This window comes from Mustela nivalis (genome assembly GCF_964662115.1).
Source record: "Mustela nivalis genome assembly, chromosome: 7".
Taxonomy (NCBI): domain Eukaryota; kingdom Metazoa; phylum Chordata; class Mammalia; order Carnivora; family Mustelidae; genus Mustela; species Mustela nivalis.
In genome coordinates, this window is record NC_139026.1 from 20,154,983 (window position 1) to 20,180,430 (window position 25,448).

General features: G+C 34.8%; 1 protein-coding gene across 2 annotated transcripts in view; it reads right to left on the reverse strand.

Moving 5' to 3' along the window:
• SCYL2 (SCY1 like pseudokinase 2) overlaps positions 1 to 25,448 on the reverse strand; it is a 61,414-nt gene that overhangs the window by 22,580 nt on the left and 13,386 nt on the right. For both annotated transcript variants that reach the window (XM_082739210.1, XM_082739211.1), the window contains exons 2-10: positions 23,335 to 23,539; positions 13,516 to 13,673; positions 10,209 to 10,353; positions 7,668 to 7,817; positions 5,654 to 5,875; positions 5,088 to 5,204; positions 4,371 to 4,496; positions 3,290 to 3,466; positions 964 to 1,086 (exon numbers count right to left, since the gene is read on the reverse strand). In XM_082739210.1, coding sequence (XP_082595336.1) covers positions 964 to 1,086; positions 3,290 to 3,466; positions 4,371 to 4,496; positions 5,088 to 5,204; positions 5,654 to 5,875; positions 7,668 to 7,817; positions 10,209 to 10,353; positions 13,516 to 13,673; positions 23,335 to 23,511 — 1,395 coding nt within the window. In that variant the 5' untranslated portion in view covers positions 23,512 to 23,539. The remainder of the gene's footprint in view (positions 1 to 963; positions 1,087 to 3,289; positions 3,467 to 4,370; positions 4,497 to 5,087; positions 5,205 to 5,653; positions 5,876 to 7,667; positions 7,818 to 10,208; positions 10,354 to 13,515; positions 13,674 to 23,334; positions 23,540 to 25,448) is intronic.

The following is a 25,448-nucleotide window of genomic DNA, read 5'->3' on the forward strand; positions in this document are numbered from 1 at the left end:
TTCAGTTAGTTATGCTTCTGCCTTGGGCTCAGGTCATGATCCCAGGATCCTGGGGTTGAGTCGCACTCTGGGCTCCTTGTGGAGCGCCTGCCTCTCCCTCTGCCTGCCTCTCCCTCTGCCTGCCACTCCCCAAGCTTGTGCGTTCTCTCTCTATTCTGACATATAAATAAATAAAATCTTTTAAAAAAAATTAAATTTATGTTTTTCTTTACTAGAATTTCTATACTGGTAAATAAACTTTAAATATAAAACCATTAAGCAGTGCAATGATCTTAATATAAGTACTTATTTTTTCCAAAGTAAAAAAATCAAAAAAATAAATTACACTTTTAACAGTGATCCAAAAATTTTTTCCAGACAGTTCTGTAGAACCAAACTTTATAGCAAAGCTAAAGAACTAAAAGTTTGGCACAGAACACAATATTTTAACATCACCTTTGTGACAAACAAGCATGACTACAAATGTGTTAGGAATGGTCACATTAAATTACTGCCTGGTTTTCTATCTACTTGCTCCATAAATTAACTTCAATGTAGAAGGAACACTTAGAAGACTGAGTTATCAACCATGAAAGAAAATTATGAGTATGGGAGTACCTATTTAATATTTTCATAAGAAAAAGGCACATGTATCTTTGACATTTTTATTCCTATGTTAGTTACTCATTCAGGAAGAAGATATACTGACCCAAATGACAATAAATCAAATTTTCCAGAATAGAACATCTTTCATTGTATTTCATTAATACAGGCATTTGTCAATTGATTCTTTAAACTAGTTGGGAGCAGATACATTTTAGTAATAGTACACAATCCAATTCAATGGATTAATATATATCACTACTGAGTTTTACAGAAAAGATTTTACAACTCAACCCCAAAATGTACTTCTTTCTTTTGCTTTAAGAACAAAACAAAAAATAAATCAAAATCATTATTAAAGAAAAAAATCAAATATTATACCTGGATCTGAATGGAAGGAGCCTCTAGTGCTCTGTAAACCATTGGTAGGACACTGTTCTTTATCTCATCAGGAGGAGTTTTGGTTAGTAGCAAATCCATTTTTTGTAAGAAAATTAACAAAATCTATGTAAGAAAAGAGGAACAATGTATTAAAGTCTAGAATCTTTAAAAGATTTCACTTATGACAAAATGTAAAATATCTTCAAAAAAGTAAGTTCTACATTTTGACACTCACCATGTTGCTAGCCTGAAGGCATGGAAGACAAAAACATACAAATCAAGTTTCTTACATTTCCAGAAGCACACTATTTAATATCTGCTCTCAGTATAAATATTTAAATGAAGACTAATTTCCTAACTCTCACACACCTTCAATAATACATCACTCACCCATAACTACCACTATCTGGAATCTACTTAATTGGAAAAAAAAAAAAAAAAAAAAGCCTGAAAACAGCAAAGTCAAATATCCCAAAGCAGTAAATTCACTTGGTTTCTAAGTTTAAGAGTAGAAGAAAAGGTACAGAAATGAAAGAGACTCCATTCCCCTATGATCCTTTGTTGTGTTTCTTAAATTCCACATATGAGTGACACCATATAATAACTTCATTTAAATGACTTATTTTGCTTAGCACAATACCCTCCAGTTCCATCCATGTCACTGCAAATGGTAAAATTTCATCTTTTTGATGGCCAAGTAGTTTTCCACTACACACACACACACACACACACACACACACACACACACCCATTCATCTGTTGACGGATATCTGCGCTCTTTCCATAGTTTGGCTATTATGGACATTGCTGCTATAAACACTGGAGTGCAGGCGCCCCTTCGGACCATGTTTGTATCCTTCAGGTAAATACCTAGTAGTGCAATTGTTGGGTCATAGAGTAGTTCTATTTTTAACTTTTTGAGGACCTCCATACTGTTTTCCCGAGTGGCTGTACTAGCCTGCATTCCCACCAACAGTGTAGGAGGGTTCTCAGAGAGGGAGACAAACTCTAAGAGACTATTAACTCTAGGAAACAAACTGAGGGTTGCTGGAGGGGAGGGGGGTAGGGGAATGGGGTAACTGGGTGATGTGCATTGAAGAGGGAATTTGATGGAAGGAGCACTAGGTGTTATGTGCAACTGATGAATAACTGAACTCTACAAACTAAGGATATACTATATGTTAATTAATAGAACTTAAATAAGATTTTTTTTAAGAATTGAAAGGGTCTGTCGTGAAAATTTCTAGAAAGAACATTTTCAATTGTCCCAGATCATTTTCTCACCTAGCTACAACACATACCTACAATTATAAGGAACAAACTGTCCCTTCTATTCATGCAGAATACTGAGTGAACATGTGGCTCCATCACTTTGCCTCCTAACATCTTGACCATGTTTGGGAAACTCTGTTTCAAAGCCTATAGTTCCCTTACCTGCCCTTTCCTAGCCACAGGAACTCTTGCCTTACCACCACAGACTTCCTTTTGTTCCTCTCCTTTCAAAGAAAGAACCACGAAGAGCCTGTCATAAAACCATTATAACAAGTAGTTGATGGTTTACTAATACGCTACTGCCATGTAGTGGCTGAAACATGTAATAATATTTACTATGTACCTAGAAATTTCATTTAATCTCAACAACCCTTCTTGTTTTAGAAATGAGCAAACAGAGGCTTTAAGAGAGTAATGACTTGTCCAAATCGTGCTCCTAGTAAAGATGAAGATCAGGTTCAAACCCAGTCTTAAACCTAAGACTACCTTGATTCTCACAAATAAGTATTACACTAGAGTCTACATCAGAAACTAATTACATTTTCGCTTACAATACACACACATATTATTTCTCTGGTGCTGTAATCACTTCCCCTCTTCTGGTGAAACTATTTATTACCAGGAAAATAAAAGAGAAACAACTGGCATAAACTACCTACAAATTAAAGACCCTAAATAACAAAACAAACAAAAAAAGCAAATAGACGAAAGTGCAGGAGAAAAAGGAATAGTCTTCCCAAACCTGTAACTTTTAGTAAGGCCAATAAGAATGGTATACCACATGCCAAATCTCATTACAATTTATTTTCTGAGATGGTAAATTATGGAGAGGCATACACACTTACTTGCAAAGTTTAATTACAATTTTAGGAATGTTTCACTTCAAATATATGCAAAATAGTTTCTGACTAATGGAAAAGAAGTCTCCAGCACTTACCTTAATTTTAAAAAAGCCACATATCCATTCCTTTCATTTTCAATGATAGTCATCATTGATTAACATCATTAAATAACAGCAGATAAATAGAAAAGAAAAGAGTATCTATAGACATACCTGGATTGGCTCCTGCTGTTTAAAGACAGGGCCAAGTTCAGGTAGAATTAATTTGACATATTCTTCTTTGGTGCATTCTTCGGCAATCAGTAGAACATTAGGCAAAACAAAAGGTACCATGTCAGGGTTTACAAATTCTGAAGTCAAACAAGGCAAAATTCTCTGCACAATGACACGCTGAAAGGCAAAAATGTTTTCATAGAACTAAATTTAACTTCACATCTTTAGTATTAATATTGAAGTTACAGTCTTAAACCTCCAGTCCCTTTGAGGAAGATGACCATATAATTTATGGTTGAAACTGGGACATTGTTGAGAGTAAAATGGGGTGCTCCGACTAACTATGTCAGCACAAAAGAAATAACTTGGGAATGTTACAGATAAAAGGGGACATATGGTCACAACTCCTTTACAAAAACTTCTCTCATTAGTCTTCACTAGTATGTCTCTCCTCTTCATTACTTATGATTCATACCAAACATTTAAACACTGTTCTGTATTGTTAACTCTATCTACACATACTCTGAGTCTTGGAGAGCAAGAATATTTTGATTCCTTTTTTTTTATCTACATAGCATCTAAGTAAAGGGCTAGACCAACAGTGCATAATCAATGAGTATCTGACAGATTAAACACTGGAGATATTTTTGTAACCAGGAATCACCAGATTTCCAACCACAGACTTCTAAGGCATTCACCAACATTTTTTATACTAGAATACACTCATGATATAATAAGTCAGAAAAGGTAACTTAAAGGCATAGGAGAGGCTAGTGACAATACAGATGTACCGCTTAATTGCTGGTGAGGCACTGATCTCCACAATGACAGCTTATGGACTTCGCTTCTGACATTTAATGTCCAGGTACTATCTTTGCATAGGTAGTACTCTGCTAATTTTCTTATCTATCTAATTTATTACATTATTTTGGGGCCCTGAGAAAAAGGTCCACTAAACTTTCAGGTTCAGTCTGCAGCCTTCCATAGTCATTTATGCACCTAAAGCAAAAATTACATTTATTTCTCTGGAAGAGTTACTATAGTAAATCCTGATTATAATAAAAAGTGATCAACAACAAACCTTGGGCAGTTTTGGGAGGACTTTTGGCAGTCCTTTGAAAAACTGTGATTTCTGAAGATTATCTCTTTGGAATAAGGTATCAAAATACTGCAGTGTTACTGCACCAACATCATCAAAGAAGGGAATCTAAAAACAGGAAATAAAATTATTTTGATAACTATTAAAGTATTTCTCAAACCTGAAACTGCTAGAATATAGTAAAACAAATATTCAAAAACATTTAGCAAAATGCTAAAGATCACTTAATAATTCTAATTATAAAAATAAAAATAAGGAAGTAATAACCAAATTGCCTCTCAACTTTAAATTTTCAGTCACTACTTGTAAGTTAGCTGGGCAGTAACATTTTCTTTACCTAACTAGTAAATACTGAAAGATTAAGTAAAATATCTTGAAGGCATAAAGAGTACTATTCATCTATTAAAATCCATAGTTACATGAGTAGATTAGAGGCTCATAAATTCTTGTGTCCCAAATTTCTATACCTAGATGATTGTTAAGACTCTGATTATTTGAAATCTTAATTTTATTTATATCAGAGCAGTTATACACCTAAATTATTTAACTGCTTAAAATTAAAAGAAGTTGAATATTTAACATTCTCAAAGATAAAGATGCTATCTGGGGACTCTATCTGGCTAAATCTTGCTTTAGAAGCACTTAATTTACTTTAACTCATTGTCCCCCTACCTGAGGCAGGAATTCATGTGTACTCACCTTTGTCATTTGATCTGCATCTGGTCTTACAGTTGGAGTGACATTTAAGAGTAGTTTTACATGTTCACGGACTTCCTCAGGTATATTTGAAAGTGAACTAGATCCTAAACGACTCAACTATTTAAAAGAGTGATAATATTAAATATGAATATAAAATACGCAAGAACATAATACATTTATAGTCAATAGTCTATTTTTTAAAACTTTTTGAAATTCACTCAAAAATATGTTACAGTGAACAAACTGCTAATTCTGTGGCAAGATAACCAAAACACTTATCCTCAATACCTGAAATTGTTTATATATACTGAAACAAATGCCCAGCATTTTAGATCATATTTTAGTAGTAAATAAAAGCCACAATTAAAGCTGTGGTATCAAACATTAATCCTCATTATTTACAAAATTACTTTTGTTAAGCTGATTTTATGTAAACTTAAAATATAAGACATCATCTTAGAGAATTTTCTGAACTTGTTTTTTTAAATCAAAGAAACATTTAATACTTTCAATGCAAGCAATTATATATATATATATATGTATACATATATATTATGGCAAATTACCTGATCCAACTGCCTACTAAAACTCTTGTAAATATCTTGCTTGTTAACTTCAAATATGGGTTTCCCTTTATTAAATACAGCATACATGACAGTTCCTAGTGAGTACATATCACTGGCTGCTTCACAGCTCACAGAAAGTATGTATTCAGGAGCCAAATATTCAGGATTTGGAAGACACAATGATGGTAAATTCGGGTCCCATTCTTTACAAGGAAACTTAGGCTATAAGAAGACAGAAAAAAGATTATATAGATTAAATATTTCAAGTTAAACCAAAAAACACTATCAAGCAGTAGCAACCTAGTTTTAACTTCATATTCAGTCATGGAAGTAAAAATATCATCACCATCTTCAATCTTAAAATTTTCAAATTCTCAAATCTGGAAAGGGCACTAAACAAATTAGTGAATAAGAACTCTTGCAACCTGGGTGTCTGGGTGGCTCAGTAAATTGAGCGTCTGACTCTTGATTTCGGCTCAGGTCGTGATCTCAGGGTCCTGAGATCAAGCCCTGCAAATGGAGCCTCTTGGGACTGATTCTCTTCCTCTGCCTTTGCCCCTCTGCTCACCCACTATCTCTCAAAATAAATAATTTTTTTTTTATAAAAAGAACTCTTGAAACCTTCGGATTATTGGAGTTCTCTCCCAGAAGACAAATTATCACCATAAGATTCAGTATGAATATGAAAAGGTATAGCCTATGTTCTATGATACATAGGCTTCAAGTTTTATGGACCCAGATTATTATTTGAAACCTTGTTCTTTCACTAACTAGCTGTGTGATTTAGTTAACAGGTTCAAAAGGTTGTTGTAAAATTAAACAAATGTACAGAAAAAAATGGACCTAACACAGTATCTGACCCATTCTATACCAAACCAATACTTTCCCTTAAAAGTTATTTACTTAAATTACAAATCTATTTTAAGATCAAATCATGGTGCCTTTAACTACATACATATATTAAAAACTAGAAATATTGCATTATTTTCCCAAGTATAAATAGCCAGAGATATCATAATCACTATATAATAGGTGCTTTAGAACCAGAGAGAACAGGTTCAAATTCTACCTCTACCACTTAACGACCTGCCTATACTTAGGTACATTATTTTATTCTATGAGCCTAACTTACCCATCTATATTATTCCCGTATCTCATGGATTGTGGTGAGGATTAAATAAGTAAATACATTTAAAAGTGCTTTGTTAGAAAAGTACTTCAGTAAATGTTAGTTCTTTACATTAAAAAGTGCTTTGTTAGAAAAGTACTTTAGTAAATGTTAGTTCTTATTATCACTGCTACTGTAGTTATCATGCTCCCTAAAGATTCTGTGGTCCAATGTTGGGAAAACACTGCTAGAGATTCACTTTGTTAGTGTATTTGATATCAGGAGGGAAAAAGCCTACTTAACCCAATAGTTCTCAAATTTGTTTAACTCTAGCATCCTTTAATCAAGTAATACTACTGTGGAATTAACTAGCTAAAGAATACTGTTAGGTAAAATGAACATTAGAAATTTTCCGTAAGGGGCGCCTGGGTGGCTCAGTGGGTTAAGCCGCTGCCTTCGGCTCAGGTAATGATCTCAGGGTTCTGGGATCGAGTCCCATATTGGGCTCTCTAGTAGGCAGGGAGCCTGCTTTCCTCTCTCTCTCTCTGCCTGCCTCTCTACCCACTTGTGATCTCTATCTGTCAAATAAATAAATAAAATCTTCAAAAAAAAAAAAAGAAATTTTCTGTAAGGCTGCACATTTAAACATACATTGTACCAGGTAGCCTATTTCGACACATTTATCAGACTTGCAAATTCTCTAGTCCATTCCGGATGCATCACAAATTTCCACAGCCTTAAAAATATTAGAAGACTAAGGCCCCTGGGTGGCTCAATCAGTAGAGCATGCAACTCTTGATCTCAGTGTTGTGAGTCTGACCCCCACCTTGACTGTAGAGATTACTTAAAATCTTAAAAAAAAAAAAAAAAAAAAAAAAAAATTAAAAGACTTAAAACCTTCATTACCTCTTGCTCAGAAGGATTGGTTGATGATAAACAAAAATCAAAGCCCATTATCTTCCAGGCTCCACTTTTATTCAAAATTATATTTTCAGGTGTAATATTTCCATGGACCATTTTCACACTGCTATGTAAAAATGACAATCCTTCAGAAACCTGTAATTGGGGGGGGAAAAAGACTTTTACATTAAATAAAACTCCTTTCAATTAAAATAATAAAGTGTCTCTAAAATCATAATTGCTGCTTCTTACAATAAAAGATTTTTTTATATGTCAGGGAAAAATTAAATTTCATCATAAATGCAAAAGAGTAGATATTCTCAGTTGCTACAAGGATCTAAGCTTTAGTGGGAAAAACCCAGTTATAAAACCAAAATACAATTCTTTATTAAAGTTTCTTTCCAAAGCCAGATAAGCAAAATCAAAGATACTTTAAAACCATTTTTCTATCCAAATTTATTTAGTCTCTGTGTTTGAAATGTGAAGGCATCTCAGTTCCCAAGTTACAGATAGTAAATATCAAGGGACTCCTTGTCACACTCTTTTCACTATTGTTCAACATAGTACTAGAAGGCCAGCGTCAGCAATCAGACAAAAAAAAGAGAAAGAAATAAAAGGTATTCAAATTGGCAAAGAAGTCAAATTCTCTCTTTGCAGATGACACGATACTTTATGTGGAAAACCCAAAAGACTCTGCCCCCAAATTACTAGAACTCATAAAGCAATTCAGTAATGTGGCAGGATACAAAATCAATGCACAGAAATCAGTTGCTTCCTTATACACGAACAATGAAAATGGAGAAAGGGAAATTAAAGAATCGATTCCATTTACAATAGCATCAAAAACCAAAAGATAGCTTGGAATAAACCTAATCAAAGATGTAAAGGATCTATATTCTAGACTTTAGAGAACACTTACAAAAGAAACTGAAGATGACACAAAAACATGGAAAAATATTCCACACTCATGAATTAGAATACGCATTGTTAAAATGTCTATGCTACCCAGAGCAATCTATATTTTCAACACCATGCTGATCAAAATACCAATGATAGTTTTCAAAAAGCTGGAACAAACAATCCTAAAATTTGTATGGAACCAGAAAAGACCAAGTCGCCAAGGAAATATTGAAAAAGAAAAATCTGGGGGCAACACGTTGCCTGATTTCAAGCTCTATTACAAAACCGTAATCACCAAGACAGTATATACTGGCACAAAACAGACACACAGATCAGTTAAACAGAATAGAGAACCCAGAAGTGGATCCTCAACTCTGTGGTCAACTAATCTTTGACAAAGCAGGAAAGAATATCCAATGGAGAAAAGACAATCTCTTCAACAAATGATGCTGGGAAAATTGGACAGTCATATGCAGAAGAATGAAACTGAACCATTTCCTTACACCATACACAAAAATAGACTCTGAATGAACAGAAGACCTAAATGTGTGATAGGGATCCATCAAAATCCTAGAGGACAAAACCTTGCTGACCTCGGCCACAGCAATTTCCTGCTAGACACGTCTGCAAAGGCAACAGAAACAAAGGCAAAAATGAACTTTTGGGACTTCATCAAGATGAAAAGCTTCTGTACCGCAAAGGAAACCATCAACAAAACAAAGAGGCAACCCACAGAATGAGAGAAGATATTTGCAAATGACACTAGAGATAAAGGGCTGGTATCAAAGTTCTATAAAGACCTTCTCAAACTTAACAACCAAAAAAACAAATAATCAAGCCAAAGTTTATTGTATGTGAAATTTCTTGTATGTTAATTAACAGCTTAACAAAGCTATTGAAAAACAATAGATAAAATTATCTCTGTCCGCAATGGAACTAAGAATCTACTGTATAAATTTACTCTATAGACCTGAAGATATTTTGCTAGGCAGGGAAAGGAAAATCAGAAAAAGTGGACAGAGGGCGCTGGGTGGCTCGGTGAGTTAAAGCCTCTGCCTTCAGCTCAGGTCATGATCTCAAGGTCCTGGGATGGAGGCCACACTGGGCTCTCTGCTCAGTGAGGAGGCTGCTCCACCCCTGCCCCCCACACCTCTCCCTGCCCTCTCTCTGCCTGCCTCTCTGCCTACTTGTGATCTCTGTCTGTCAAATAAATTTAAAAAAAAAAATCTTAAAGAAAAAAAAGAGAGAAAAAGTGGACATATATGAAAAGTCTAACAAGATCTCTTGATACCTATTAAATAACTTCCTTAAAGATGTAATTTTTATTTTTTATTAAATACATTAGTATTTCAACTTAATATTTTATTTATGAAATGCATTCACTCAAAGAACTCGAAAGGGAACCAACCCATCAACCAGTAGGTACCCTTCTACAAAGGTTATCAATGTTATGTTTCAAAAATTTAAAATATAATTTAAACCTAACAATAAACTGTAGAAAAACTGCAGAGCATAGAAATAATTTTTAAATTACTGAGAGGATCCAAAGGTTTACATAAAACAGTTGATACTGCTAATAAGTTTTAAACAGCCAAAAACAATTTTGAAGGATAAAACTCTTTTCACGTGGTAAATAAAAATACATACCTGTAGCAAACCATATTTAGTTTCTACATCATAAAGGTTATAATCCTTAATGTCTGGAGGTACAGGGGAAGGTAGATTTTCCCAGTTACCTAAAACATTGGCTAAGCTGGCAAAAACCGGTTCTGTACAAAACGCTAAGCAATCCCTGTTTTAAAAAAGAAAAAGAGTTATTTACCATCATTTTTTTCCACATTATCAAAATCAAATATACATAAAATATTCATAGTCAACAAAAAGGTAGACTTAGATTTGTTTTCAGCATCAATGTAACATTTAAACCACCATTTTCAGAATGTACTCAAGGGAACCTACAAATTTCCCAGACCCCTCTAGAGCAAGAGGAGACAGAAAGAGGCACAGAGCACAGCACTAGGTCCCCTGCAACTACTTCAATCAGAGCAGTTTTGCTTTACCCTTTTTTATATATAATTTTAAAAGGTGTCACAGCTTTTATATTTTTAAATTACTGCTCTTTGATGTGTAAGAATATTGAGAAATTCAGAAAATGTTAGATCCCAACACTGAGTAGGCTTTACTCATAAAGAGCTCAGGCTCTGAAGACAAACTCCCAACTTCAAGTCCCAGCATCACTACTCCCTGACTAGGTGAGTCGGACACCTTGACTCTGAGCCTCACTTTGCCCATTTGTAAAATGGTGATAAAAAACCACCCTGAAGGGTAACTGTGAACATCAAAGGAGATAATGAATGTAAGGTACACAGCAGAGTCACTAGCATGGAAATTTAATAAATCTTTACTGCTGCTATTATTATTACCAAGTGTTTGAGATTCAAGTCCTAACATTTTATGCTCTGGGCTTATTTAGGCTCTGGCAATGAACGACATAACAAGGTACTGTGGTAACAAAGCTAGGCCAACACTCTGCACCTGGACTGTAACTGTTTAATGGCAAGTATACCTTTTGCTGTTTCATCTGTCCACCACCTTGAACTCAGATTTCAAATGAAAGCATATGCAGAAGCTTAATACACATGAAAGATTAAGACAGAGCTGCTTAGGCTGAGGGAGAGTTATTACACCTGCTCAGTCATCAACAAAGGTGCTACCTTGTTCTTTACTCCCTCACCAAGCTCATAAACACAGTGGACAACCAGGTTTCCATTTGCTGAACTGTACTGGAGGAAAACTGATCAAATACTCTGCAGTTTTTTCTACAGTACTCTGTAATTCCCAAGACTCATGTATTTGAGCTACTCCTATTTTTTTCCTCTCTGTACTTATCCCAGCATCATCCTTGGCCACATCACTATCCATATTATTACTCCCCCAGCTGGAAGCCCTCTTATCTTTCATGAATATTCACTCCCATCACCATTACAGTCACATACCAAAGGGCTATATCCTCTTCTCAAGAACCACTTCCCCAACCGCAGCTACTTACTAGCCATTATCCCCCACCCCTTTACTACCTCCACCAAATCTAGCTCCCCAACACCTTTATTAACAAAATAGCAAGTATTCAGTCCTGACCATATGTATTTAATTCCTTCTTCTCCCAACTATCACAATAAACATCACTCTAATTATCCTTTGCCAAGCAAACCCCTACTAACCCTGTAATAACCACTATAAGTTTTTTTTTTACTCTCTTGCTTATGTCATAAGCACAAGGAAAGAATAGAAAGTCCATGCCTTTTTAAATTCACAGTGTTAAGTCACATAGTTTATTTTAACCTTGCTCTTTTTTTCAACATTCCAGAGCATTCCTTTATAGTCCTCTTCCTAGCTCCGAATGAGGAGCCATGGAATGACATGGCCCCCCTTTACCCACTACTTACCTATTATCCACTTTCTACTTATAAAAAGCATAAAGTTCATCTAACATGAATGACCTCATTTCCCTAAACTTCACCTCAGCATATTAGTGATTAAACTATCATCCTCTAATTTCCTTTGAGTTCCTCCTCTGGGACTTTATTCACATAATAAAGTCTTCTCTGCTAGTCTCCTTGGTATCTATTTTCTAGCCTCCAAACCACCATCCTACTACTACTATTAAGATCAGTAACAACCTCTCACTAGTCAAATGTAATGAACTCTTCTCGGTCCTTATTTTCTTTTTCCTCAGTGGTCCTCAGTGTTAGTGGGTCCCTTCCCCTCCTTTAGCTTCCATGCCATTCAGCTGCCACGTAACAGTGATTGCTGGTTTCTTTCCGACTCTTCTTTTCCCTCTACATTTCAAGTTCTTCTGCAGTACTCTGTTCTTTCGACTCATGCTCTTGCAAAACTCTTATTTTCATGGTTTTGATTATTGCCTCCATGTTACCCTCAATACGCATCACCAACTCTGACCTTTCAGAGTAGGTGGATGACTTTATTACAGCACAATTCTTTTGGAGAATTCCAGTGTTATTTCTACCTTATTAACTCATTAAAAACTGGAAGTCATTTTTTCCTTCCCTATAGTTGTCCTACTTCTATTCATTTTATAAGTTTACAACTTAATAATGAAAATGCCTTAAAGTAATATTTGAATTGTCTCTCTTAATGATTGCCAATAAATCCCTAGTTCTATAATATTTAAATTACTATAAAAGAAGTTGTAGGGACAGCTTCTCCCCTCAAGAGACTTGAAAAGTAATAAGGAAATATAAGACACATTGATACAAGTTAAAATAACAAAGATGGGTAGGATTCTGATAGGTGACATTGTAGACACTGAAAGAAAACACTGCAGAGGAAACAGCATTGTTTGAAAAGCTCAGAACAAGTATAGCAAACAAAACGTATCCACTTTGGGGCAGAGTTCACAATAATGAATGTTACAGAAGAGTCAACAACTATACTCTTCTTTTGGGTTTATTCATGAAAAGAAGAACAATAAACATATTAACATCATAAAAGATTTATGGTCATATTTCTGAGTAGGAACACCATGGTATACTAGAATAAAAAAAAAAATGGGCTCAGAAATCAAGGTGCCATAACTATGTGACTTAAGTAATGTCTCTGATCCTTAGTTCTCCCATGTAATTGTGAGAACTGAGTTAATGAAATGAGTTAAGCAAATGTAAAGTATTTAATACAGTTTTCACAGTAAATTTTTTTTTTCTTTTAGGTTGAAAGAAAGTAACTTGTGCTCTTGGGGGAGAAGGTAAGTGGCAGCGGGTTACTGAAGATTTCAAAATATACAGAAATCCGATATATAAGAAGATAAAAGCATCCTGGCTGAAGGAAAATTCTAAGAATTTTTCACTGCCAGTATGCTCCACAGACAGAACTGAAACATACAATTATTAAATATTTGTTCAACAAGTCTTTTATGTAAGTCTTTATAAAAACTTACCTGGATTCTTCTAAAGGATGCTGGACAGTAAGAAGTCGAGGGTGTCGTAGTCGAGTTAACTGCTGGACTCCTCGTTTTAGAGAATCAATGATTTGATCCTTTTCAAATTTTTGATATTTGTCAATCAGCTTTTTATCAAAGACAAAAACAGCCACTTCCTAATGAAAGAATTGTGCATCTAATTTTAATCAAAATATACAAGAGTAAGAAAAAAAAATTTTTTTAAGATTTTATTTATTTACTTGACAGAGAGAGATCACAAGTAGGCAGAGAGGCAGGCAGAGAGAGAGAGGAGGAAGCAGGCTCCCCGCTGAGCAGAGAGCCTGATGCAGGGCTCGATCCCAGGACCCTGAGATCACGACCCAAGCCGAAGGCAGCGGCTTAACCCACTGAGCAACCCAGGCGCCCCAAGAGTAAGAAAATTTTATTCAAGTGTCACAATAATCTACCACTAAAATCTAATCTGTCATGGAAATTATAGCACCATTGTAATACTTTTCTGATATCAAAAAGTTGGTTTCTTCATGATTAGTAAATCTAAATATTTTTAAAAGTATGAGACCTGGAGCCCTATCTAAGGAGAACATAGGAAAATCTCCGTCTTTGAACTCTGATACACACAAGGTGTATGTAATGTGCCGTACCCTGTGAGGCAATCTCTTACTAACCAGAATTCAAATAAAAGTTAAAATGTTTAAAAATTCAAAATGTTATTCATAATGATAATGCTGGATAACCTGATAACCCTATCCTACAAAATCCTGAATCATTTTTTGAAAGAAAAGTTAGCACATACCACTTGTGTCAAGGAGTGCCTATTTATACAAAAGCCCATGTTGTAAGCAACTTCTACATATGAATAACCTATACTCACTCTTTCCTTCCAGCCTGTCCCTCTCTTATTATGGACAGTAACTAGTAATGAATGGTACCAGTAACAGAAGCTGCTCTCCCAGTGTTCTCTCTTTAAGAACCATTCACACTTACTTATCAAAGCACACATCCTCCTTACTATCTACTTCCTTTCATTTTCTCTGTTACCCAAGGAAAAATAGTTCCTGTGCAGTTACCCAATCTAAATAAATCAATCAAAAAATAGCTGCATTGATAGTTGATGTATGTGGAACACATCAGTGATGCTAGATTTCCATCATAAATGGAAAGAAAAATGATAAAGCTGGAAGCAAAATTTACAAAGAATCAATGCTAACCTTTCAAACTTCCTTGAAAGATTTTGAATGACTTTTTATGAAAGTATGAATTTTATAAAAGTGTGTTTCAAAAGCCTCTAATTCAAACCTACTACTACTCAACTATCAATATCCAAGACAGTATTTTTCCACTTTCTCATTCTCTTATTATTTCTGTGCTACATTAGGATTGTTTTTCACAAATTAGTCTGGCTACCTAATTACCTAACAGAGATTCACTGCAGAATCCCAAACCAATACATTTCTCAAACACAACCTGTTTGAAGTTGGAGCTCCTTATATGTATATAAGTAAGTTAAGGATTTTAGAGGATTAAGTCTCTGAAAAGTGAAAGATAACAAAGAGACTAGATAATAACTCAACTTGAATATCCCATTTCCAAATCACTTGTAAAATTTTAAGGAATCATTTCATTCCTCATAGCAATCCTACAAGATAAGTTATGACCTTAATACTGAGATGAGGATCCTGTGGAAAAGGTATATGTATTATCTAAAATCCCACAACTGGTGAGATCAAGATTCAAATACAATCATTTTAACTCTGAGGACCACAGGCTTAGCCAATACCCATGCTGTCTCCCTAGAAATAATACAGGGACAATAAATACAGAGGACCCCAGTAAAACATAATATATGTCTTCAGGAAAATAATCATTGAGAGATTTAAATAACATCCATGTATAAATATATCATCTCAGCTGGTTTTTGTTTTTTTTTTTTTTTTTTTCATAATCCTAGCTCTTTTGATCATCTATGTGACACAGGACTATCAAGAGCTAAGAGTGTTATGTAATATTAATTTGAACTAAAAAACAAAGACCAAGAAGTTCAAGTTCCTATCTCACTATTAAAGCTCATAACCTTATTTTAGTAAGCATTCTGCTACAACACATTTTATATATGCACCTAATTTAAATGTGTTTATTTTTTCAAGATGTCTTGAGACCTTAAAAAAAAAAAATCACATGAAATGGTTTTTGAGCTCTTGCAATTTGACCACTCTTAAGGAAAAACACTATAGTTCATAAAGAAAAAGAAACAATATAAAATTCTCTCTCTCAGATATTTATTTATTATTTTAAGTCACAGATAAAAGATTTCTACATAGATCAATTATCAACCATCTTAAAAAGAGTTTTCTTTGTTGCAGTTTAATTAAAATTAACCAATTTCAACAAAGTTGTAACTAACCTCAGACCTCATAATGACTTCCTAAAAACTCTTAGCCTGCGCCTCAAAACAGACTATCATCTTTTATTTTTTTTTAAAGATTTTATTTATTTATTGGACAGAGATCACAAGTAGGCAGAGAGGCAGGCAGAGAGAGAGAGGAGAAAGCAGGCTCCCTGCTGAGCAGAGAGCCCAACTCGGGGCTCGATCCCAGGATCCTGGGATCATGACCTGAGCCAAAGGCAGAGGCTTTAACCCAATGAGCCACCCAGGCGCCATAGACTATCATCTTTTAATTTATGTTTTCCTTCTACTACTTCACTACCCACTGTTAACACATATCACTTGTGTAAAAGTCCTGACCCCATATATATTATAAGCTTTTTAAAAAAAAGAAACCATGACCCCCTGCCAAAAAAAAAGATAGAAAGAAAGAAAGAAACCATGACTTAAGTGTCTCTGTATCCAATATAGGATCTATACCTAGACAACATTCAGATGTTTATTGCCTAGTGGTCAATTTAAAAAAAAGCAGTTACTGGAAGCTTTCCATTATCATCCTGAATTAAAACCTTTTTTGATTCTTTTTATGAAGATTTTCAAATATACAGAAAGGTGAGATAGTGCAATTACCCAAAATATCTTGCACTTAAGAGTCAACTGTGAATTCTAATTAAATTTGAAGCCTCTTATTTACACAAAAATTACTAAAACAAAATGCAAGAGTATTTGGCACCCTATTTTTCTTTTATTCACTTCATAGTCTTTAAAATACATTGGCAAAGGAAGTTATCTACTAAAAAGTATGTTTTCTCAATAACCTATCTTTAAATAAAAATAGCTATAAAATAAATTCTTCTAAAAACTAATACTTGTCAAAATGGAGACTAGCTTTTGATACAAGTCTAATTTATAACTTTTTAAAGCTACTTTGCTTACTTCAAAGTTGAACTCTTGCTGAAAACAAAACAGTCTAAGTAATAAAAATCTAAGTAGATATATACCGATATGTCTGGGATTCCCTAATAGTAATCATAACCTTCACTAACCTATCCCTCAAAACCACCAGGAATGGTTTCTAAGATACAAATATTCTCCAGGAACTCTATTTTATAGACTTTTCATGACTGATAATGATGAATGCCAACCATCACACTCTTCATTTTTCAGGTGATTTCTGGGCAAAGTTCCTTTTCTAAAACAATAAAAACAAAATCTAAATTTTTATTTAGATTAAGTTTAGAAGATTGAGAGGTAATAAGATATACCCCTTAAAATTATTAAAGATAATCTATGATCATTATTGACCTAAACAACTTGACTAACACATTCAGCTTTGCATAATGGTTTCTTTTATTTAAAACTGTTATTATACTTTTCATAATAATTTAATCATGCCTTTGCCTACATAGTATCAGTAAGCCTCACCCATGAATACTGGTATTTGGATAACATAATGTAGCTTTTGCAGTAAGGAAGGGACATGGCCAAGACTACATCTGGTAGAGTGGCTATAATAATGAATATCAGTTATTTATTATATAAATTTAAAAATCAATCTTCATTATCCTCATAGGAACAGCCATTTAACTAGGGGTGTTTTAAAGCTTATGCAGTAGTTAGGGCAAAAGAAACAGGCCAACATATTTGACTTTTAAGCCAAAATAAGACTACAGCTGCCCTATTTATGGGGGGGGGGTCTATTCTAAAACTAGATTAAAAAATAATCATAAATATGGGACACAAACTAGAAGACTACTGGGACGCCTGGGTGGCTCAGTTGGTTGAGCAGCTGCCTTTGGCTCAGGTCATGATCCTAGGGTCCTGGGATCGAGTCCCACATCGGGCTCCTTGCTCAGCAAGGGAGCCTGCTTCTCCCTCTGCCTCTGCCTAACTCTTTGTCTGCCTGTGCTCTCTCGCTCTCTCTCCCTCTATCACTGGCAAATAAATAAATAAAAATCTTTAAAAAAAACTAGAAGACTACTAATAAATGTTAAGTTAAATTCATTTTGGGGGCGCCTGGGTGGCTCAGTGGGTTAAGCCTCTGCCTTCGGCTCCAATCATGATCCCAGGAAGCCCCTGCCTTCGGCTCCGGTCATGATTCCAGGGTCATGGGATTGAGCCCCACATCAGGCTCTCTGCTCAGTGGAGAGCCTGCTTCCCTCTCTCTCTCTGCCTGCTTTTCTGCCAACTTGTAATCTCTCTCCCTCTGTCAAATAAATAAATAAAATCTTTTTTCAAAAAATTCATTTTGAAGAGTAGTCACCTGGCAACAGAATCTTCTGTCAAGATAAACAGAAATACTTAATATAATAAATAAATGTTCAGATAGTAAACAAACCCACACATACACTCTTTTTTTTTTAATCTTCCCCCAAAATAAATCTATTAACTTGACATAATAGAGTTGAAAGAAATTTCAAAATGTAGAATTATTCTTCTACTCTAAAGGAAATAAAAGGTAGGTATACAGGTGGGACAGAAACTCTATTTATGTACTGTTGTTCTTACAAATTATTTAAACACATTAGCAGCCCTGATAATTACAATATTCCTATCTAACAGATAAGGTGATGGTACTTCAATTTTTAAAGGATATATATACAAAGCAACCATTTCTCACTTATGATTAATATATATAGATAGATAGTTTGGCCAAAAATTTCCATTTCATGGCTTGTTTAAATTAAGTATAATTTAAAAATTAGAAAAGCTAATGAAATCCAATTAAGGATGTTTATCTCAGAAATCTCTCTAAAGTAGGGGCGCCTGGGTGGCTCAGTGGGTTAAGCCGCTGCCTTCGGCTCAGGTCATGATCTCAGGGTCCTGGGATCGAGTCCCGCATCCGGCTCTCTGCTCAGCAGGGAGCCTGCTTCCTCCTCTCTCTCTCTGCCTGCCTCTCTGCCTACTTGTGATCTCTCTCTGTCAAATAAATAAATAAAATCTTTAAAAATAAATAAATAAATAAATAAATAAGAAATCTCTCTAAAGTAAATATTCTTTACAATGGAAATAAGAATATGCTTGAAAAGAATACCTATGTTTAGATACCTTTTAATCCTAAACATACTACTCTGTAGAAAGACTAAGTCAGTTATAAGGCTCTAACAGAAACACAGCAGTATAAATTCTACGCCCAGCAATTAATTACCTACCAGACATTATAAAAGCTTAGGAGGTAGAGGAGTAAGGAATAATTCACTGAATTTTCAAAAATTAAACAGACCCTGAGATCGTGCCATTTGCAACAACATGGATGGACCTAGCAAGTACTATGGCAAGGGAAGTAAGTCAGACAGGGAAAGACAAATACCATACGATTTTATTTATATGTGGAATCTGAAAAAACAAAAAAATGAATAAACAAACATAAAACAGAAACAGACCCAAAAATTCAGAACAAACTGACTGTTGGAGAGATGGGCAAAATGGGTAAAGGGGAGTGGGAGATATAGTCTTCCAGTTATGGAATGAATAAATCAAGGGATAAAAGGTACAGCACAGGGAATATAGTCAATGGCGTAAAAGCATTGTGTGGTGACAAAAGATTAAAATAACAACATTTGTGGTGACCCATAGCAAGATGTAGGAGACTTGTCAAACCACTATGTAGCAAACCTGAAACTAATCTAACATTGTGCGTGTCTACTAGAGTTCAATAAAAAATTAAAAATAAGTAAAAGGAGACCCTCTGCTCAGAATGCCTTAAAAAAAAAAAAAGACTATAAAAAGGTTTGGCATGAATGTGAAAAACTGTAACTGCTGATGGAAGTATACATTCATACAACCACTCTGGAAAAACTGGCACTGAACAAATTTAAACACTATTACCTAAGCAACTCCATGTCTAGATAATGTGTCATATATGCCAATATATGTGCCATATATGCCAATGGCATGTACAATAATATTCATACCAGTACCCCATATTTCAATGAAAAGAAAAACTATGTTCAGCAACACAGATGTATCCCATGAACATACATTTAAGGAAAAGGAACCAAACACAGCAACAAATACTATGATTTCATTTAAATGAAGTTCAAAAACAAACAGGGAACACATACACAAAAAAACAAACAAACATACAAACAAACAAAGGTTCAAAAGCAGGAAAAATTACTCTGAAGTGTCAAAGGACGGGATAGTAGTTACCACCGGAGAGAAGGTGGGGAGAGGTAAGGACTATGAAAAGGCGTGATGAGTATTAGCAATGTTTCCTTAATCTGGATGTTGGTCACTGGTGTACTCAGAGTGAACATTCCTCAACCTATGCACTATTCTACACATTCTTAAAAATATGTTTATATTTAAAAAACTAAATAGACAATTTTTATTCCCTAAATGTCATCCTGAAAGGTCTTATAACATCTCTACTGAAATTCTAAAAAGAGTAATAGTTAGGAACCAAGAGCTGCTTCTAAATGAACACTCAAAAGGCAAACTAAATAATACATAAGCCTAAATAGTAGCTTCAAATGCTTATAGGCTATAATTAATGATCTATCCATTTCAACATGTTTATATGTTTTAAGTTTACCCAAATAATAACTTTTGAAAATCTTCATTTTGTATACAAAACTGGCCTAAACACCCTATTTTACTATTAAAAAAAAATCAAATTTAAACTTCTCTTGAAGGCTTGGAAATTCTTAATTGTACATTCATAAATTACTCATTAGAAGATGTTTCTTTAAAGAATGTCTTTCAAAAACAAAAACAACAGAAATTGATTTTTGGAAGCATAAACCCAGAATAATAACAATACAGATATCCAAACAGATACAATGATGTTACCAGGCACACAAATAAATTTTTATTTCCCAATTCTTTTTATCTTGCTACATTTCAGGTTTCATAAATATGTACTTTTTTCATCTGTCTGTGGGTGTTTTTACTACTACTCCACTCCCCTAAGAGGCTTTCAAACATTTACATTAAAAAAAAATGACAAAAGTTGTACATGATCTGAAAATTATAATTCATCATGTACTACCATGAACTTGAAATAATCCTAGCAAAAAAGTACACAGAGAGACAGGTCCTAACGTTAAGTCCCTAGCCTGATGTTACCTCAAAGTCAAATTTAAGAGCATATAAAATGCTATAAACATAAATTGCTATAAACATAAATGCAATCAAGTACACTGTATGCTATATCAAGAAAGACTGAGAGGGCTAAGAAAAATGCCCTCCCTCAGTGTCCCTTTACGCAAGGGGAAAAAAAAGACCAAGAAGAATATCCTTTTCCCACTTTTCCTCTAGTTTCTCTAAGATCAGTATTGTCCTACTGAACTTACGGTGATGATCAAAAGTTCTATATGTGCATTGTCCAGTATGGTAATACTAGTCACATAGAGCTAAGGAACCTAGAATTGGTGACTAGTGCACCTACAGAAATGAATTTAATTTTAACTAATTTAAATAGGCATATGTAGCTTGTGGTTACTATAGTGGATAGCACAGTTCTACATTACCTACTTTCCCTAATTTCCTTTTATTAAAAAATGAGATAACAGAAAAAGAATTAAAACTACAAGTAAGGGAGAAATTAAAATGAGGCTTCAATGCCAAGGTGGTTAAAGACTTAGCTATTCCTCAAGGAATCAGCCAGTAGTCCAGAGAGGATAGTCAGGTCAGACACCTTAGGTTTGAAAAAAGCAAAGAAAGAAGATTCAAAACTGTATCCACAGAGAGCACGGATATATTACAAAACTATCGTGTTCCACAAAGCAATAAATTTGGGGGGAAAATATAGTAGTTTCCTAAGAGAACCCAATTCTGGCATTCAGCAGTTGAGAAATGGTGGGTTATTGTGCAATATCTAATCAATTACCTATTATTTGTGCCTGGTTTTCACATTCTATAAACAGCAACAAAGGCTTCAACATTATCAGAGAATTTCTGCATATGGACTTCTCATATAATGTTACATCCTTAATAAATAATGCAAAATTTAGTACATTTGGTGTTCTTTCATTTTCCTGTTATATAATTGATTATAAAAGCTAATGTTAGAGGTTGGTCATTTACATAACTTCATGGCCTCATTAATGGCTTTTTAAGTATTCAATATTTAAGAAATCACTTATTTTTCGAGCTCTTGATGAATTGAGAGAGAAAAAACAATGTTCAAAAATGACAAATCAATCAGCATTTAAAATAAAGATTGGCTCTGGACTTAAAGACTTCCAACTAAATGATAATAAAAACAAGATTTACAGGTCAGGTACAAACCACATACCAGCAATCTATCACAAGACCAAGATTCCTACTTCATAAAAGAATAACCAAAGCCAATTCAATCTTTAATATACTTGCTGTTTGGGAAATAAGCTGACTTTGGAAAAGTCACAAGTAATGGATATACATAACTGTATGACTAGGACAGAGTCACTAGAAAATATGTGTAATTAATCCCAAACATTTTATAATCTGTATGTTTCACCTATAGAGAAATAAAAGTACTTTTGGAAACAGTGATTTTTCTTTTTAAAAAACACTATTTCTACAGAGGTTTTAAACCTGGAGGTTTTTCAGTTCTTAACAATTCCAATAGAAAATGGTTAGTAAAATTTAACACTAACAATCCTCCACATTTCTAAGAACCATCTGTTGGTCTCTTACATCAAATTTAAAAAATAAAATAAAAATACAATTCATTCAAATGACTCTACTGAAAAAACAGTTAGTTCTGAAATAACTTTGAAATCAATATATTGTAAAACACATTATTATTCCACAAATGTACTCCCTTCTGATAATTAAAACTAAAAAGAATGTTACAGAAGTCTATTTTTCCAGAAGGCTATAAAACAAAATAAGAATGCACTAAATAAGAATGTATTTAATTTTGGAAAAATTTAATGGAGTATTTTGCCAATAACTTATTGACAAATTTGAAAAGGAACACAGTATTTATTCTAAAAGAAACACTTCACTAAAAATCTAATATGTGGGATGTGCACATGGCACAGTCAGTTAAGTGTCTGCCTTCAGCTCAGGTCATGATCCCAGGGTCCTGGGATCGAGTCCCACGTTAGGTTCCTTGCTCAGTGGGGAGCCTGCTTCTCCCTCTGCCTGCTGTTCCCCCTGCTTGCACACTCTCCCCCTCTCTCTCTGACAAATAAATAAATAAAATCTTTAAAAAGAGAAAATTTTTAAAAATTAATACAAATCTAATACGCTTCTTTGCTCAACAGACACATTAATTTTATTAAGTAAGCAAAATTAAATTACAAGATAGGATGATACAGCAAACAAGTTATTTGTAACCAGGAGATTCAGGGCATGTTTAAAAGCATTTATTTTTTTATGACTTCATTAGATAGAAATGAGAAGAACCCATTACTTTTGGCATTTCGTAACATAAAAATGCATTATGGTACTTATTAGCATGTGTGTTTTTGCCAAATGGACTGTGAATCAAAACTTACCTGTTTTGTTGACTTTTTTGTGCCATTGAAAATTTTCCAAGCTAGCCCATTGCCACCACTGGCAATGTGTCGACCAACATCAAATTCTCTAGTGACAGGATTTCCCATTACAGCACTAGTGACATCAGCTGTTACTTTTGTAACAGTACTCTTCAACTTATTAAGCATCGACTCCATGGCTGCAATACTGAGTAGCTGTAATTACCTAGAAACACAGGGGGGACAGGGAAGCACTGATCATTTGTTTTTACTTGTTTAGGCACTTAACATTCGTTATTTAGTCTGAAAAACTTAATATACCCCAAACAGTGAACAAAACAGTCCTATATATATAAAAGCTACATGTTGGTTTTGTCTTCAAAGAACCCAACACACCAAAATCCAAATTTAGATCTAGGAACCAAACTGGTTTTTTCTACCTCAATTATTACAGACCAGGAAAAAACACATTCCCCCTTGACACTGACATGAATGTTGTTCAACTATATAACATGGACCCTCAACATTTTAGTGGTGTACAGGGTCTAAATCTTTCCTCACGCTGAAAACAACCATATAAAACCTGAAAGGAGCAGGATGCCTGGGTGGCTCAGTAGGTTAAGCATCTGCCTTTGGCTCAGATGATGATCCCAGGGTCCTGGGATCAAATCCCACATTGGGCTCCTTGCTTGACAGAAGCCTGCTTCTCCCTCTGCCTGCTTGAGCATGCACAGGCTCTCTCTCTCTCTGACAAATAAATAAAAAAAATTTTTTTTTTAAAGATGTATTTATTTATTTATTTGACAGAGAGAGAGAGAGAGTTCACAAGTAGGCATAGAGGCAGGCAGAGAGATAGAGAGGAGGAAGCAGGCTCCCTGCTGAGCAGAGAGCCCGATGCGGGACTCGATCCCAGGACCCTGAGATCATGACCTGAGCCGAAGGCAGCAGCTTAACCCACTGAGCCACCCAGGCGCCCCAAATAAATAAAATTTTATTAAAAAAAAAAAGAAAACCTGAAAGGAGCTAATGCTATACTCAACAATAAATTTATATTTTATAAAATTTTTACTCACTAGTAAAGAAATTAATAGTGAATTGATTGGCAGCACCTGGCTGGCTTAGAAGAGTATGTCACTCTTGGTCTTGGGGTCCTGAATTTGAGCCCCATGTTGGGTGTAAAGATTAACTTTAAAAAAATGAATAAACTTTAAAAAAATATAATAATAACAAATAAATTAAATAATTAACATTGAACTATGAAATCACTTGACAGTATCTTCCAAAAGAAAAGCACTGGTGGCAAAAGAACAGTAAAACATGCACAAGCAACACGTAATAAAATATGTTTAAAATTTACACACTTCTAGGGGTGCCTGAGTGGCTCAGTGAGTTAAGCCTCTGCCCTGGGCTCAGGTCATGATCTCAGGGTCCTGGGATCGAGCCCCGCATCGGGCTCTCGGCTCAGCGGGGAACCTGCTTTCTCTTCTCCCTTTGCCTGCCTCTCTGTCTACTTGTGATCTCTCTCTGTCAAATAAATAAATAAAATCTTAAAAAAAAAATTTACACACTTCTGGTCATGATGCAGAAACAAAGAATGAAATTTATCCTCTGCCCTTGAACAACTAGAAGCTGGACAAATATATGAAACAAATGTTTTCAGACACTGAATAGACAGCATAGGCATATAATCCTAGTGAGAAAGCAAACTAACAAGGTAAACCCTAAGATTACCCCAGCTTTCTGCCTTGAGGTACACTACAAATCAGAGAAGAGAGCAGAATTCCAAGCAGCAGTCTAGCTGAGTTAAAGAGCTGAACAGACGGGGCACCTGGGTGGCTCAGAGGGTTAAGCCTCTGCCTTCAGCTCAGGTCATGGTCTCATGGTCCTGGATTGAGCCCCACATTGGGCTCTCTGTGGAGCCTGCTTCCTCCACAACCTTGCCTGCCTCTCCGCCTACCTGTGATCTCTGCTCTGTGTTAAATAAATAAAAATCTTAAAAAAAAAAAAAAAAAAAAAGAGCTGAAAAGACAAATTGGAATTTAAGGATGCAGAGGTGGCTAAGAACTCCGGGATCAGATTTCAAGAAGAGGGAAAAATCAGGGAAAGAGAGAGAGAGAGAAAGAACTATGCTGAAA